The following is a 17,117-nucleotide window of genomic DNA, read 5'->3' as shown; positions in this document are numbered from 1 at the left end:
CATTTCCTTATTAATTTATTTTAAATTACTTTATAATAACTGTTTTTACAAAATTTAGTGCCATAAAATGAGCTGTAGTAGCAGATGGCAGTCTTTTCAAGACATCATTTCACAGGTTTAAGAAAATCACTTAAACTTTTTTGTAAAAGCATGAGGCATGATGCCTACAAACCTTGTGTGGTTCATTCCTGATTAACAGAGTAGTCCCATTAAGGGTGATAGAGCTTGTGTTTGCAAGAATTACTTGCAGGTTTGCACTTGGATTTGTGTTGTGGTTTGAGATTTTTACATAACTTTGTTTTATTCTAGGATCTTCTGGGGAAAGACATTTTAGAATTCTGCCATCCTGAAGATCAAAGCCATTTGAGAGAGAGTTTCCAACAGGTGCTGTGTCCTGCTCCTTTTATTCCACACTTTACTATTTTGTTATTATTTTGACCACAGAAGTAGTTTTTATTTCATAGTTCAAGATTTTTTTCTATTATGCAGGAGAAGGAATGGCAAGACACAAAACAATTTGTTGGTCAGTAATCATTTGGTTAAGCTGCATCATTAATGGCAGCTTAAACTGCAGCACAGGTTGACAGTATTATCAGAAAATAATCTTCTAGTTATATATATATATATATTGCTACACAGGGTGAACTGTTTTGGAGATGCCTGTATTGATCCCACTGTGATAAGTGGTAACCAAAATGATTTACCTTCCAGTATGGGCTGTTGATTTGGAAGTAGTTACATCCCTCTGTGACACTGGATTGTTTGTAACTGAGTTCTCTGCTAAAGTTTAATGTACTTTAGTGGAGTTACACCACTTTGCATCAACATGTAACTTGGCCCTTTTTCTCTATTAGAAATTGAAATATACAGGGATGTAACAAAAGAAATACAAAATACAGAAGAGTTACTGATTTGGATTAATTTTTACCGTGGGCCACATTTACATCAGCTGAATCAGTGACGTTTATTCCATTGCAGATTTTGCTGTTTCAACTTGGTCTGGGACATGCATTAGCAGGGCTTTCCCCAAACTGCCTCCTGTTGCTGGACTTTTCAGTGCCTTTCCTGCTGCACCAGAGCACCCAGCACAGGGTGTTTAACTGATTGCTGAGGCTCAGTTGGTCTAAGTGGTTCCAAAGTTTCTAACAGCAACCAGTAGCTCGACCACGTTGTGTTGGTCCATCTTGCATTGGATGCTGAGATGTATTTTCAGCTGTGAAATGTGGATATGAAGGGACTTCTAAATAATTTGTATAGCCAACTGTTTGTTCAGGCATGGCATGCACAGACAGAGCCTCTAGGGGAAAACCAACTGTGTCCCTAGAACAGATTGTGAAACTGAGCCTATGGTCTCCGCAGAAGCATTGGACATAGTGTAAGATATTGGTCCTCCTGTGCAGTTCCTGATTCAGTTCTCCCTTCAACAGGGACTACCAGCCCCATGGCCAGCTGTGCCTCCAGTTCCCTTGCACAGTCTGAGTGCAAACAGCAGCCTTTTTAAGTTCAAGATGTTGATTCACAGGCTGTGAGAGTTCAGTGCTTTAAGCAGGTCACCACACCCAGGACATCTCCTCTGCCCCACTGGCTGGGGATGTGATTCTGCAGCTGAATCCTCCTGACAGGGGTCTGTACCAGGAGTCAGTTCCTGCTTCCCCTCTTCCCTCCTGCCTGCTCTCCTCTCCACCTCGGTGCTGGCAGGGATAGGCTTGCTGGGAAGTGAGGCACTAATTCCTTTTGCAGGGAACTTCCAGCTTTGGGCTGGTTCAGCTCCCTGAGCTGGCTCCTGATGCCATCAGCGGCGCAGGAGCAGTGAGAACACAGATGCTGTTTTTCAGTGGTGCCCAAATGATTGATTCCACTCATCTGTCCAAGAGACAGTGACAGAGAGCTGCTGGATAATGGCCCATCACACATCCAGTGCTGCCTGGGTCTCAGCAGGGCTGACTAATGAACATTGCAGTTAATGACCTGGTCCTCCCCGTGCTCCCTGGGAGGGAGCTCAGGCTGTGGGAGGCTGCCAGTGTGTCCCTGAACTCGGCTGCTGGGGACTCCACTGTCACCACTCACTGCTAGGCATGTGCATAAGTGGTTTGCTAGATCAGGGACCTGCAGAATTTGCTTAAGGTCATACAGAAATGCAGCAGGAAAAAATGCAATTAGAAGTGAAAGTTCCTGTTCACTCAATCTGTGTCCAATCTGTGAAAATACTGTGTTGTTTCCTTAGCAGGCAATGCCTTCTTGGGTGTATTTTTGTTCAGTAGCAGTGTGATTGGGGCTGTTATTCCCATCATGCAGTAAAAGACTGAAGTAAACAGTTCAGCTTTGCACCAGGTGGTTTTTATTTCCGAAAAATATAAGAAAGTAAAGTTTAATCATTAGCTTTGAAATTTTTTGTACTGGTTTGTTTGTGTGCTCTGTCTTAAGACAGTTCAGGATTTTCCCACCAGCAATCTCTCTGCTTTATATATTATTACAGAATTACTGTTTGCTTAATCAGGATTTCAGGGTAATAGATCACTGCCGTTTGTTTTATTATTGTTAGTTCGGACATAGAAATCTCTTAATTAAAAAAGTAACTGTGATTTCAAATAAACTCTCTTTTTATTTTTTTCCCTAAAACCTGAAAACTTGACACTTCTGATTTGCTGACAGTATCAGAACCAGGCTGGTGCATAACAGAGGAGGGAAGGAGGGAGGGTGGGTTTTGCAATTTTTGGTCAGTTGCCAGTATCTATCTCAGAGCTTTATTTCCTTGGGAAGATAAATTCATTCATCAGAGTGGGAAAAATCAGGCCAGAATAAGATAGTCTCAAGGCTAAGACCAACAAATACAGGTTAATATCAAAGGGTCCAGTATGCAGCTATTGGATAGCTGTCCAGTGGGATACTATTCAGATTGCACACTCTACACCAACTCTGTGGTTTCTACCCTGGGTGTGGTAGTAGAAAACTGCTGATAAAAGAATGTGTTGCTCAGTGAACTCAGAAAAACCCTGTAAAAGCATTAAAAAACCCCCAACAAAGCCAACCAAAAGTCATTTACTTCAGTATAATTTTGAACTTTCCTGGGCTTTGCTAAAGCTTGTTGTGTCTTCTATTTACATTATCTTCTATTTACATTCTTTCCATTTAGTTCTATATCCAGTTGATTAATTTGAACTGCAAACCTCTGAAAAAAACAGGATTGGAACATTTTTCTTAATCTAATTGCTTGTCAGTAAAGACAGAGGATAAATAGTGGGACTTCTACTTTTAGAGAATACAGGCTGCAGATAGCTAATAAAAAGTAAATTCCAGATGTTAATGATTAAGAATCCACAAGATGTGGCATTTATTTGCAGTAGACCTTCCCTTTCCTTCCTTGAGGCAAGCCTGAGATAGCCTGGTGGAAAAGCTGTAAAATATAAACAGAGATAGGCCAGGTAAGTGCCAGCTGAATGACTTAAAACCATGGAAATTTTCTTCTGGTTTAACCCCAGATTGTTGGATAACACATGAAATGCAGTTGCAGGGCCAGTGTGAGAAGATTGCTTTGAATGTGTTTTAGTTGGCTGCTTCTTAATCTTCATTTGGTGCCCAAATGTTGACTGGAACAAAACTTCAGGTACTAAACCCAGACATCTGAATTCTTAGTTACAAACAAATAGCTGTGCAAGCAAGGAATTTATACTGTTAAAATGGACAGTGGCTTATCAGTGTTCTCTCCATTCAGAAACTGGCTCACTCTTTTTTCTTCTGAAAGCCCAAAGCAAGTATTTCTTGCTAGCAATTTGCCATCCTAGAGAGTCTTTTAATATGTTTGGGATGGGGGGAACCAACCCCTGGTAGTTTCTAAAATAACAAAAAATAAACACCGTTGTGTTTAAGCATTGTTCTAAATTTTGATGCTGATTTATCACATATATTAATTGTATAGCTGGGTATCCAAGCAGAAAAGCAGTCAACCTCAAAATGGCTTTTCCTGTAGGGTTTTGTTTAGCTGCAGTGATTGGTTTATGATTTACATATAAACACTTAAAAGATCCTCAGTTTGGTTTCTATCAATCTCTTGATAAGTGTTTCACATTAAAACGTTCCTAACATTTCTTTGTTGGGATAACAGCACAACCTGATGATTGTCCTGGGTCTGTATTCTTTTTATAAGCAGGCTGGAAACTGGCATTTTATATGACAAAGCATGAGGATTTAATTCTGAAGGAGATAGTGTAAGCATGGATAGGATTTTGTGTATTCTCTCCAAATTAAAAATGCCTCTGCTGTGCCCGTAGCTTTCTGAAATTCAGGTTTAAAATGCACCAGTTGCTGCTGTTGACTGTTCATTTGCACAGCAGATAGCAATCTCCTGTTATTAACCTTTCCAAATGGCTTTGCAGGTGGTAAAACTGAAAGGTCAAGTCCTGTCTGTGATGTATCGTTTCCGCACCAAAAACCGGGAGTGGATGCTGATCAGAACCAGCAGCTTCACATTTCAGAATCCTTATTCAGATGAGATCGAATACATCATCTGCACCAACACTAATGTTAAGTATGTGCTTTTCTGGGTACTCAGCTCTGTGGGTTTGAAGGAATTGTAACCATTCTTATTCTCTGTAAAGCACATCCCAATTTGTAACAGATACCTTTTGTTTCTGTCTGACAGTGCCGGCTGGAACAGGGTTTTGCTGCATCAGGAGATCTCCCAGTGTAGCTGTTTCTCTGTGTCATTATCCTGTGATGCTTCCAGGGCCTGGCTGCACTGGGGGGAAACGTCACTTATCTGTTATGTCATTAGACAAGGCCATTGATCTCAGTCCAGGCTGCCTTGAACTAATGCAGAGCTTCCAGCAGCTCAGCAGCTGTCCTGATACTGGAGGAAGGTTAGCCTGACTCCCGAGCCAAAAGAAAATTCCATGTCCCTGTTCATTGTGATCACACTATTCTGTACTTCTGGGCTCTTCTGCTTGAGCTGTGTCTGCTCTTATGACCTAATGAAACTGGCAGAATTATTTCCTAGTAGGTTTGACTGGGAAAGGTTTAGATTTGATAGAATATCCCCAAGTGTGGGTGTGATCCAAATCTTTATCTTAAGAGGGAAATTAAATCATCCTGTCTTGGAATTAATATTTTCAAAAATCTTTCATGTGGCCTCTTAGGAGGAGGTCACAATCATGGTGGAGGTTGATGTCTGTGGCATGAGCAGAGATGCTTTTGGAGCCTGCTGGGTTCTCAGCCAGTAACTCCAGAACCTAATCTGGCCTTGATTGCTTTATATTGTGAGGTATTTTAATAAATGTTTCTTCTTTCCAATATAAACTGAATCTATTCGTAAAACTAAATCTTCTTCTGGTCTGAGCAGAGATTTTTTTGCCAAGTCTTTACTGGGAGGAAATTACTGTGTTTGAGATCTGAGCCTGTTGGGCCATGTATCGGAAATGCTGAACGAGCAGTCTGCTGCTGGGGGTGCCTGCTGAGAGCTCCACTGCAAAACCAAACCCTGGGGCTTTGGCACTGGACTTTGGAAGCGCCTCTGGGCGCTCCTTGCCTTGCTTCTTTGGACATGGCACATACCTGGGCTGGAAGGGCTGTGCATTCACTTATGTGAAACCTAGCATCACAATTGTTTTCCTTTTTTTCTTTTTCCCTGCATACCCAAAAAATTGGGCTTAAACTGAATAGTTAAGCTCATTGAAAACAGACAAATGTGTCTTGAAATCAGACTGCTTGTCTGCACTGTGCATCAAAATAGCTATTTCCACATTTCTGCTGTCCCATAATACTTTTCCAAGTAATTTGTATATGCAAAAACAGGCCTGCAAAGTAAAAAACATCTTCTGAGGTTTGTCCCAGGCTGGCTTAATTGTGCTTTGTTCCCAAGAGGCCACAGATGAAAAAGTGGGGCTGGAGGCTTATGCTGTGTTGACTCTGGGAATGTTTTTTTCTGAGCCTGCTCTGTACAGTTCAGCTTGGCACCACAGCACTCACTGTGATGAATAGGACTGTGCCAGCTCCTGGCTCTGCTTCCATCTCTCTTGCTAGGTTTGAATAACAACCCAGAAATGCTGACCTAATATGGAAGTTGCCTGCTGCTACTTTGACAGAGGATGTTCCCTTTTTCCTGTCATGTTGAAAATGTTCTGAAATGGGCAAGATACAGCCCATTATACTCCTGCTTTTGAATAGTAGAAAGAATGCATTATTCAGACTGGTTTTGTTTTTCCCCTTATTCTCTCCCAGTTCTCAGATTTCCAAAGAGGACTTACTGTAAAGTACTGCAGTTCCTGCCTCCTTCTGGCTTCTTTTTCCCCTCCTCACATTTGGGGTCATGTTTTGATTTCTAATTTCCTAGCTGCCCTGAAGAGTTGTACGTCATGGTGCAGCTGGTGCTTTCCAACTTTTCATTAAGCTACTGCTGGGACTGGTGGTTTGGCAGCAGCCCTGGTGTGTGTGGCCATCCTTACGTGTTCCTGGAAGGTGCTCTGGGTCCAGCAAGGTGCTTCCCATGGACACCAGGCAGAGATGCCTTGCTGTGCCCAGCTGAAGGCTCAGAGACAGATTTGATCTGCCTATCACTAGGCAGCCCCGTAAAAAATAGGCTTGAAGTAGTTTAAAATTCAGCGTGAAATTGTAAGAGACAATGTAGCCAAAAAAATCTGGGTTTAAATCAGTTTTTAACTGAGGATAGTTTAAAGCCACAGTACTTACATCTGTGCATGTCTGTTTGTGGAATAGCTCAAGTTGGTCAGTGAACAGCATTTTCCCAAAAGACTGTAGAGGGCAGTGATGACTCCAGTTGTGGAGTGATTAATTGGTTTTTACTGTTATTTGTTGGCTTGGTTTGGTTGTTCTGTTTCTTTTTTTCTTTTCTTTTTTTTCCCTTTTTTCCCCTTTAAAAAAATAAAGATAGTCCTTAGGAGCTTCAAACACTCATGTCCTAACTTGCTTTTGGTACAGAAGGATAAGGAAACATTAGGTTCAAATGTTCACTTAGTTCTTTGCAGAAAAAAAAAAAAAAGAAAAAAAGAAAACTTCTCTCAGTTTCACTTGGGTATAGTCATCCAAGAGAAACTTCCTGTAGAAATGAAGCATTTAACATTTCACATTTGTGCTGTGTTGGGCTGAAGGAAGAGTCTCCTGTTTGACCACATCTTCCTGTGTAGTTGGGACTGTTTGATCTCCAAAGATAAAAAATAATTGTTATCAGTATTTATTTATTATACAGATAGAGCAGTTTGAATAAAATAATGTTGTGGTGACAGGTTACATAAAGGTCATTTATATATATATATATATATATATATATAGACATCAAAATAAAGAAGAAATGTGTTTTTCTGATCTGTGGAATATGTGATGTTTCATTTTTGGAAGCCACAAATCCTGTGCTGCACTGTGTGAATTTATGAGTCCTGTGGTTGTCCCGAGTCTCGAGACTTCTTGTGTTGGAGTGAGCTGGCACAGGTCACTGCTGGAAGCTGCCTGCTGGATGAATCAGCCTGTGGGAGAGGTGCTTTCTGCTTGGAGGCTCCTGAGCCAAAATAATAAAGAGATCAACTGTCCTGATAAAATTCCAGTTGGTTGTAGTGGTGGTGAAGATTTTCTCATGCTGTTGTGTCATCTGTGGTCTGTCTGATACTGGAGTTAGACCCTTTAGCAGGGGTGAGTTGAAGTTCTGTGCTAAAGGAGGGAGATCCTGAGAATTTCTGAAGGAGGATTTTACAACCACAGCCCCAAGACTTTTACTACTCTGCTTTTGTCCAAACCAGACACAGGAAACATGTGTGCCTGTATTATATAAAAATAGCTTGGTAGGGATGCAGTACTGTTGTTTCTCTCCCACCAGAAAGCCTGTTAAAGTTCAAATAATTTTTTGTTTACTCTGATGCCTGGAAAGGGAACCAGTGACTTTGGTTTTCATAGAGAGAGCTTAACATCCTCTGAAATGTCAGAACTTCCACGGTATTTTCATTTTTCTTCCATATGTATTTACTAAAGTAAATTTGAATTAACTATCAAAACCTTCAGATTTGCTGAACCATTCCTTGTCCAAGCCAAGGGTTTCCCAGTTTCATACTGAACCTGTGGGTCAGTACAGCCGGAGTCCACTACTGACCCAGACAGTGCCTCACTTGCTGTGTTGGGTATCCTGTAGGGCCAAGAAATTGTTCATTACTCCTTGAACCCTTGAAACTGAAAGTGAAACAAGGACAATTTTTGGGTTCAAAGTTAGGAGGCAACTTTGAGTTTTGCTTAAACTGTAGATAATTCCTTGTTCTGTTCCATTTTTACTTCCAGCAGTTGAAGGGACCTGCCTGTGTTGGCTGCCAGAAGGGCTGGTGAGATGGCAGGGTCTGAAGCAGCTCAGCAGCAGCACTGAGCTCTCCCTGGTCGGCTGCTCCATGAATTGCTGCACAATTTCTTTCAGGTTTCAAGCACCATTTAAACTATTTATGCAGTAGCAGCCAACAACAACAGAAGATGCTACCCTGGCTTTGGATTTCAGTCTTAATTAAGTGCAGCATAGCTTGCACAGAGTTCAGTAATGATGCATGCAACTTCTTGGTATTTATAGGAAATGGATTTTGGGAAGTTGTTCCCAAAGTTCAGTGCTGTTAACACAATGTGGTGTTTATATTGTACTACAGCTTAATGAGTATTAGAGATGAAAGATAGAGAGGGGCAAAGGAGCACTAAGTTAAAGAAGTGCCTACAAAACAAATATCGAGTGAGTGTGCTGTTTGGTTTGGCTCATTTGTATGTATATGGCTGAATCAAGAAAACATTCTTTATAAGGAACAGAGGAGAACCTAATGTGCTGTTTATTGACACACGTACCAAGTCGGTGGTAATAAAAACAAATGAAGGAGTGTAATTGGTTTCACGTTAACAACGGGATTTAATGGGTGTTTATTGTCCATGGGGTGGTGTTTAGGAACTTCCCCATAGATTCCCCACAATTAAATCACCTCCTGTAGTTCTGTTGGAAAAGTTTGCGTTTTATGCTTGTGAGCAAAGAATGTCTTTGCATTCTAGAGGTAATTTTTCGGAATTTTCTGCTCGCTAAAATAATCGGGAAAATCCATGGCTCTCTAATGGCTTGGGGACTGCCTTTCTATTGCATGTTACTGCTAGGACAAAAGTTATTCCCTCTACTATGTATCCTCACGCTGTAGGGCTTGCACAAGGCTTTTGGCCACTTACTCTGACCTGCTGTTTGTTGCAGGACACAGATTTTTGCCATGGAGCATAAAAACTGACCAAAGTGTCTTCTGGAAAAGCTTCAAGGAGTAGCAAAATCTGTTACTTCAGTAGCTTGTTTGAGTGATTCCTCACTTTTCCACCAGTTTGTGTCTAATTTGTCATTTGACTTTGTCTGCAAGTTTGTCTCTCAATTCCTTGGCATTTGAATGTATTTCAAAATTTAACAGAAGATTTGGATGAAAATCTAAAATTTAAGCCTGTAGCTAAAAATGCATGGTAATTTTCCAGAGTTTCAAATCCATGATCTTGCTGTTTTGCAAAATTTCGTCTCTTCCTGCATGTCCAAGCATCATCTCCCTGGGAAAAGACACACATGGTGTGTAATTCCCGTTTTTTGAGTGATTTTTCCTTCAGAAAGAAACCAGAAACATACACAAACTGCAGGCACTGTCAAGGATCATTTACAAGTATCAAATCCAAGTATTTTGTTAGTTCACCTCCAATCCCATCCTAATTTCAGGGCTCTAGCGTAATTGTGAGGGTTTATATCTTCTTTGCTAACCGAGCCAAGAGCCCCTCAAAGATGAGGGTTCTACCCCTGCATCTCCAGGCCAGGAGTTTTTTTGCTTGTTGTGACCAAGCAATAGAAAGCAACTGTTACTCAGAGGTGCAGAACATCTGGATAACTTTCCAGCTGCTGAGGTGTTCTGTCATTAGGTATCTTCCTGCAGAGCAAGCTTGCTGTTTCCTTCAGCAGAATCAGAGAGGGGGTCTGGTGTGTTCATTATTAGCATTAAGATGACAATGAATTAAGAATAATAAATTTTTAAATCTTTTATAAAGAGATTGTGTTCCTACCCTTCTGTGCTATGACAGCAAAATTCTTCCTGTGCCCTGTTACATTCCTGTGGTGCAGGTTTTCTCAATGAGAGCTGTAAAAACAGATGGATCTCACAGGGAGGGATTTAGTAAATCATCTGAGACACATTTCACTGGGAGTGTGAAATAGGAGACCATGACTATTCCTTTTTGTATCTTAATTGGTTTTTGTAAGAAAGTCATTTTGTCTCCCTTGCAGACAACTTCAGCAACAGCAAGCAGAACTGGAAGTACATCAAAGAGATGGGCTGTCATCCTATGACTTATCTCAGGTGAAATTTCTCAGATTTTTCTTTTTGTGCCTCTGATCATTTCAGATGTAAAACAACAGCAGATTTCAGCAAAACTAAAAGTGCATTGTGACTGTCCCTGAATTCCTTTTTGTCAAATACAGTAGAGGGAATTACCTTCCTCTGTGTGTCTCAACAGGTGCCTGTTCCAAGTATACCAGCTAATGTTCACGAGGGTGGAAAGTCTGTGGAAAAGCCTGATGCTATCTTCTCCCAAGAGAGAGATCCTAGATTTGCTGAGATGTTTGCTGGAATAACTGCTTGTAAGTGAATGTCCCTGATGTTTAATTTATAATACTGTATTAAGCTTGGTTACATGATGTAGAGCACAACTTCAAGAGAATGGAGATAAACTGCTGCATGGCAGAGAATTTTCTAAGCAGCTTCAGTCTTTGGGACATTTCTTAGCATTTATCATTAGTTGGTGTTTCCCCTAAAGATGATAGGAGTAAATTCAAAGAGGGAAGGAGGGCTTTTGTGTCACCAGAGCTGCCTGATTTTGATTCTCTTCATTTCACAGGGACACCTTAGGCAGTGCTCCTAGATATTAAATATACTGAGCACAACATTCCATTTTTAAGTGCATATTTTTTTTCTAAAACAGCATACATAAATTAATCTCTCTAAATTGTGACATATTTCTCTAAAAAGGGACAAGAAAGTTACCATATTGTCTTAAGATTAGCTGCAGATTTTTATCAAATCACCAGCTTTTCTATTGATGCTTTCAGAGTCGTATGCTGCCAACAATATACTTGTTCTCTGGTCAATTGAGGCATCTCCAGTCTGGTACCTGGTTGTGAGGAGTCCTTGCTCTTTTTCCCACAACTTTTAAGAGTGATGGGAGTTTGAGAAACAATATGTTGTTCTATGTTCCTTGGAAATTGCTGTCAGGACAGAGTCCTTACTGATGCCTCACCAAAGGATTTCCCAGCCCTGTTCTAAGAGGTAACAGCCAGCTTGTCAGTCAGACAGATGGAGCTGTCTCAAAGTATCCCCAGCCTGTGCTGCCTGTTGTCCTAATAGGCAGAAACCACCAAGACTGGCAGCTGAAAGGATCATCTGAAACATATCTGTAGGAAACCAGCTCATTAATGCCAAGGCTTGTGGAAGAGCTCATTGGTTGTTTATTGTTCTTAACTGTCCCCACTGAAAAAGAGGAATTTTTACATTTGTTTTAAATAAATCAATGTGCAAGTGTCATGCAGTGCAGGGAGGAAACGACCCACAGGGTTTGACTCCAGGAGTGTTGGAAGGTGACCTCACTGTTGGTTTCTTATGTCTGGATTGGCTTTTTCAATTGAAGAAGACATTGTAGCTGCAATATATACTTGATATTCTGTCCTCCTGTTGCTAGGATTTCTCTGCTATTCCTGTTCATCCTTGTCTGTTTACTGAAACAGTGGAGTCAACAGCTGAGGCCATAAAAGGGGTCCATTAGAAGGTAGCAAGACTCCAACCCTAAACACCAGAATATGTTTTTCTAAGCAGGAACATCTTGCTTTTTGGCTGCCTTACTGGCTCTTTTTCAGGCAGCTCTCAGCTGTTTGTGGGGAGGGGTTAGGGTTAAGGGTGTTGCAAGCTGTGAGGTAGCTGAGAGGTTATGTTCTTGGAAATGCCATTTCTCTCTTCGTTCTTATCAATTTACAGGCTGTGCTTTTTTTGGGACATTCTCCCTGTCTGAATTTCTCATGGGAGCTGTGATCAAGGTCTCCTCTGAATGATAAAGAATGGTTCCCAGTTAGGGATGAGATACCCTGTCCAAAACCAATATTGACAAGCCTGCATGCTGCCTGCCAGACATTTGCATTATGTTGATACCTGATCTCATTCTGTAATGGCATGGGCTGACACAGGGAGATTGCTGCTATAATTGCAACCCCAAAAGTTGGGAGAGGAAGCCTGGCTATAGTGATTCAGGCAAGTGATTTGAAGCATGAGATGATGCTCTAAGAGATTCAGTCAAGAGGCAGAAACGTTGGGAATACTGGTCCTGCTGTGGGAGGGCACATCATTGACCAGTACAGTGGTAGAGTTTAGAGAGAAGCAGATAAAATTCACACCAAAAAAAAAGGGTGCTTTACCAAGGGTAAGAGCAGAGAATTGTGTGAAAAATCCTGAGTAGGAATACAGCTGGGAGAGATGTGGACCAGATTCAGAAGCTAAAGAGCATTCAGGGTAACTCAGGAAGGAGAATTAGCTGATTGCTATTAGTTTAGCTGTTCCCTTTGTCTTGGCCTCATCCTGTGGTACAGACCCTGGTAGCTACCATGGCAACTCTGCTGCACTTGAGGAATTCCAGTTCATTTGGGGCACTCTGAGTTTTTCTGGTGTGTTGTTCTCAAATATCTAAAGCACCCGCAGGATTTTGGCTCTTCCAGCCCTGAGAGTTTGATGTCCCTGCAAAGGGTGGCCTTAGAAAATGGGCATCTCATGCAAGAATGACATTACTGCAGAAAAAGACAAATTATTCTGTCCTTCTTCTCAGAGATATGCCAACCCATTCTCAGTTCTTCCTACTATATACACAATCTTCTCAACATCTTGTCCCCATTTCTCCCTGTTGTTTTTGGGTTTTTTTTAATGTGAGAGTGTAGTTTTTCAGCCCAGCCTTGGTTTCTGTGCTGGGCAGTAGGTGGCCAGGGAGGAATTTCTACAAATTTCTGCATTACAAAGGACAAGCAATGGCAGCTTGCATCAGTGGCATCCACGCTCCCTCTCAAGGCTCCTGTGAGGGAATTTGAGGTGACTTTTTTCTTTTGAGAGGCAAGCTTAGGTTCTTGTTAGGAACATAATGTAAGAACAACTTAGGTAACAGAGAAGAGCTGGTGTGTGTTGGAGGCCTTTGGTGAGTCACACTCAGCAAGTCTCTAAAAACTAGGAAAAACTAAAAAATTTTAAACACCTAAAAATTACTTCTGTTACTTGTGAGTTGAGTGGGCCTTTTGTCCAAGAGAGCATCTTGTGAAATGAGTGGGAATCTGAAAAGAGCAAAGGGGAACATGAGGAGGCAAGCTTGATTTCTAGGACTGTCAGCAATTGTTGCAAAACCATCAGTGAGTTGCAGGGTGTTTTGCATTTGGAGGGGAGATGGGGAAAGTGGTTAAAGGATGATGTAGCAGACCTGTAAATTATTTTAAGAGAAGTAGTAGTGAGATTTCCCTGGGCTTTGGAATAATCCAGTACCAGAAAATTAAATTAAGGGACCAAATGGTGGTGTTTACCCAATCTCGTTTCATTCAATTAGAGATTGATCTCCAGTTGCCACATTAAGGGTAGACTGTAAAAGTTAATTGCATCACTTTGTGCAAGTTATTCACTATGTTCATTTGTCTTTCACCCCTCTGGGGTGCTTGCATCCTATTTCATGGCTCCCCATCCTATTTCATGGCTCCCCCCAGCCACACGAGGACAGCAGATTCCACAGCAGATCTGTGTTTTGCCTTGCCACAGCTCAGGTGTGGAGGTCTTGTGGCACTCAGGGGCAAAGTGCCTTGCAGGTTGTCACCCTGAGATGAGCAGGCAGTGGCACCAGGCTGCTGGGGAGGTGGGTGCTCCTTGGGCTGTCCCTTGAAGCAGATTGTTGTTTAGGAGAGAGCTCTTGGACACCCTTCCTTGGGTTCTCTGACCCAACAGGGTGGGGGCCACCTCAGTGCAGACAGTCTGTGGTGACAGCCCTGGGGCTGGAGGACTTTTCCTGGTGCCAGAGCTGTACCCTCAGCTGAGCCACAGAGGTGCACGTGCATCACTCCCTGTTCAGAGCAGCCTTGTTTCATGTGCCATCCCTCCATCCCCTGGGCAGAGCTCACACCTTTCTCCCAGAAAAGCTTTGTTCCCCTCTCCAGTCTGTCTGGGGGCACCCCTCACTGCCCACCTGGAGCTGTGCTCTGTGCAGTCAGGAGCAGCTTCCAGCAGGTCTGGGCTGTGTGGCCAGAGGGCACAACCAGCACAATGTTCCATGCAAACAATGGCATCAACGAGGCACAGCCTGTGGGGAGAGTACAGAGGAGACACAAACCAGCTGTGCCTCTGGTTTCACACTGAATTGTCATTTTTGTGTCCTTCCTAATGTGTTCCACAGGACTTCTTCATAACGCTTGAAGAAGGGGAGAAAATATACATTGCAATTGTCTTTAGATAATTTTTCCTTCATTATCTCGTCCACTAAATTAATTTTCTGTGATTTATTTTTCTCTTGTAGCAGATAAAAAAATGATGGCCTCTGCATCCACAGCAGGAAATCAACAGCTTTACTCACAGGGAAGCCCATTTCAGCCAGGACACTCGGGAAAGACTTTCAGGTATTTAGTGCAGATCCTGAATGGATCGGTTTCTATCTGAGAGGGGTGGGAATGTCCCCCTTCAGTACAATGGAAACAAAACCAACCAAGGTGCAAGAGCTTTCTTTACATGAATGAATTTTACTTTGTGTACACTTCACTGCTGGGGTGGTTTCAACACTTATGCCGGGCTTACAAGCTGAGATGATTTGGGTATCTCTCTTAAAAATATTGGATGGTAAGTAGGTATTTTTTCTTGTGATATTGTAATTGGAAGAAAGCTAAGAAGCAGCAACAAATTCTGAAGGAAAATAACAGAGGTGACAGGACAGGGTCAAAGATCTGAGGAACATTCAGCCAAGCTAGGAAGGTGCAAAGATTTGTTTTGCACTCAGAGCTGTCCCTACTCCTGCAGGCTTGAAGAGCATTGATGTGGGTATCAAAGGGAACAGAGGGATGCTGCATCCACAGTCCCAGGTGAGGGCTGGGGCAGGAGCATGAATTCTCTTCTAAGGCAGCTTCCAAATACAGGAAAGTGGTGGTCTGGCATGTTCCAGGGCATTTTTGAGTTATTCTTAGTGTGTGTCATTGCCTACCTGCTGGCAATACAGAGTCCAGTTGCTTTTGGAGCTGTTTTTTTTTTGCTTTTAACAGCAGTTGTGTTTACATTAGTGATACCACCATTGACTTACTGGAGTTTAATTCTCCTGTTCAAAGCAGCCAAGGCTGTGAAAGTGAAGGAGCAGCCACTCAGAACCTGCCAGTTCCTCAAACTGGAAAACATTGGCAAACTCTGATTTTATTTAAAACAATGTGCTCTTAAAGTTGTAATTGCTAATAATATCAATGAAGAGAAATAAGATCCATGTGAGTGTGTTTTGTCAAATTAAAACCAAGTATAACTTTGGGAGATATGGCAGTAAATTTAAATGTGCTTTAATTGGATATTGTGTTACTGGGTGACTGACTTGCCATCTGGAGGTTTGGCTTGTGTTCTGTTCATTTCCTTTGCTAATTCCTGATGTTCAGCTGTAGCTTTTTCCCTACTGCTATTCTGTTACCTCAAGTAATGGCTTGCATTTATTTCTGCCAGCACTTCCACTCTGAGTGAATTGTCCTTGGTGTAATCTGCAGGCTGGCCCATTCAGCCCCTGAGCCTGGGCAGCCTCTGGGCACTGTTCTGCAGAATCCTTTCAAAGTGCAGTTCCAGTTACAGTCCAAGCTCCTTAGATGGTGGGACTTGCCAGTCCAGCTGAGGTGTTGGCAGTAGGGCCAGCCCTCCCCAGCAGCTGCTGTGTGCTCCAGCCAGATTTAGATGGACTTTCTGGTCTACATTTCCCTCTTTAGGGACTCTGTGATAGTATAAAATAAAAATAAAACAGATTTTTTTAAAAATTAGAAAACTCTGCAAAGAATTTCTAAATATACACTTTGCTTTTGGGCAGAAAGGAGTCCAGAATAACAACTCCCATATTCCTGCCACGTTTTACTTGCCCTCTGGGAGGGATCCAGGCTTTTCCAAGGATTCAGATTCCTGCTTTCTCTCTGCTCAGCCTTGTTTACTTCTTTTCCCAATCTGCTCTCTTCTCTCTCTGTAAGATTGTGAAAATAAACAATAGGGAAGGGATTGGAGAAAAGAACAAGCTGTTTCAATGGATCCACACAAGTGGTTTTGTGTGCTGTCTTCGTTTCTATTCATTTATATATAACATGTAAAAAATATGGGTTTATGTATAAAAGTAGAGTCACAATGTATGGTTGTGTAGATTCCATTGCTCAAGACTTCCATGAGAATAAAATAGTGAAATGGAACAGTTAATTCATAAAGTTTTTCTTATAATTAGTAATCTCTGGGTATTTCTCTGTAGTGAAATTGAGTAAATAGGAAACAGCTAGCATATAAAAATATTCCTTTAAAATACTGGTTTTTGTTATTATTATTAGTGCTCCAATGAGTTTAACTTCCTCTCTTGATTATTCTTTTGCTTGGATATATAACTACCTGTTCTTCTTTAGCATCAGTTGCTGAATAAAGGAATTAAAAGCCCTTATTTTTAATATGTAGCACATAATTCTTCATTTCCCAGGCAGGAAACAAATAAGGAAGTGCTTATAAATATAATTTTTTATGCCTATCTTCATTTAGAGTGGCATTTAAGCAAATGCTTAAGTACTGTTGACTTTAAGCAACAGACAAATTTGTGATGAAGTACCTCCTTGAATACTCCCTGCAAGCCAGATTTTTAGTGCATTAAATGTTAAACTGGTGTGGGGCTAAGTGTGTGTGCACCATGTGTGAGACAGTTTTTATTCTTAGAAGCCCTTTCCAAGAGATTACTGAAATCTAATTCAAAATAATTTTGCCTGCTGTGTCTACTAGGAATGACATTTAGAGTGCCAGTATGTTTCATAGCTCTCTAAAGGTTTTCAGTCATTTTTTCATATCAAGACAGATCGAATAATTAGTTTTAATATGTTGTCAGTATTTCTT

General features: G+C 41.5%; 1 protein-coding gene across 3 annotated transcripts in view; it reads left to right on the top strand.

The window, feature by feature from the left end:
- ARNT2 (aryl hydrocarbon receptor nuclear translocator 2) overlaps positions 1 to 17,117 on the top strand; it is a 97,273-nt gene that overhangs the window by 67,220 nt on the left and 12,936 nt on the right. For all 3 annotated transcript variants that reach the window (XM_033070346.1, XM_033070343.1, XM_033070344.1), the window contains 5 exons: positions 310 to 384; positions 4,374 to 4,525; positions 10,256 to 10,328; positions 10,486 to 10,609; positions 14,548 to 14,647. In XM_033070346.1, coding sequence (XP_032926237.1) covers positions 310 to 384; positions 4,374 to 4,525; positions 10,256 to 10,328; positions 10,486 to 10,609; positions 14,548 to 14,647 — 524 coding nt within the window. The remainder of the gene's footprint in view (positions 1 to 309; positions 385 to 4,373; positions 4,526 to 10,255; positions 10,329 to 10,485; positions 10,610 to 14,547; positions 14,648 to 17,117) is intronic.

Source organism: Catharus ustulatus, chromosome 12 (assembly GCF_009819885.2).
Source record: "Catharus ustulatus isolate bCatUst1 chromosome 12, bCatUst1.pri.v2, whole genome shotgun sequence".
NCBI classification, from domain to species: Eukaryota; Metazoa; Chordata; class Aves; order Passeriformes; family Turdidae; genus Catharus; species Catharus ustulatus.
This window is presented reverse-complemented; position numbering and strand designations above follow the sequence as displayed.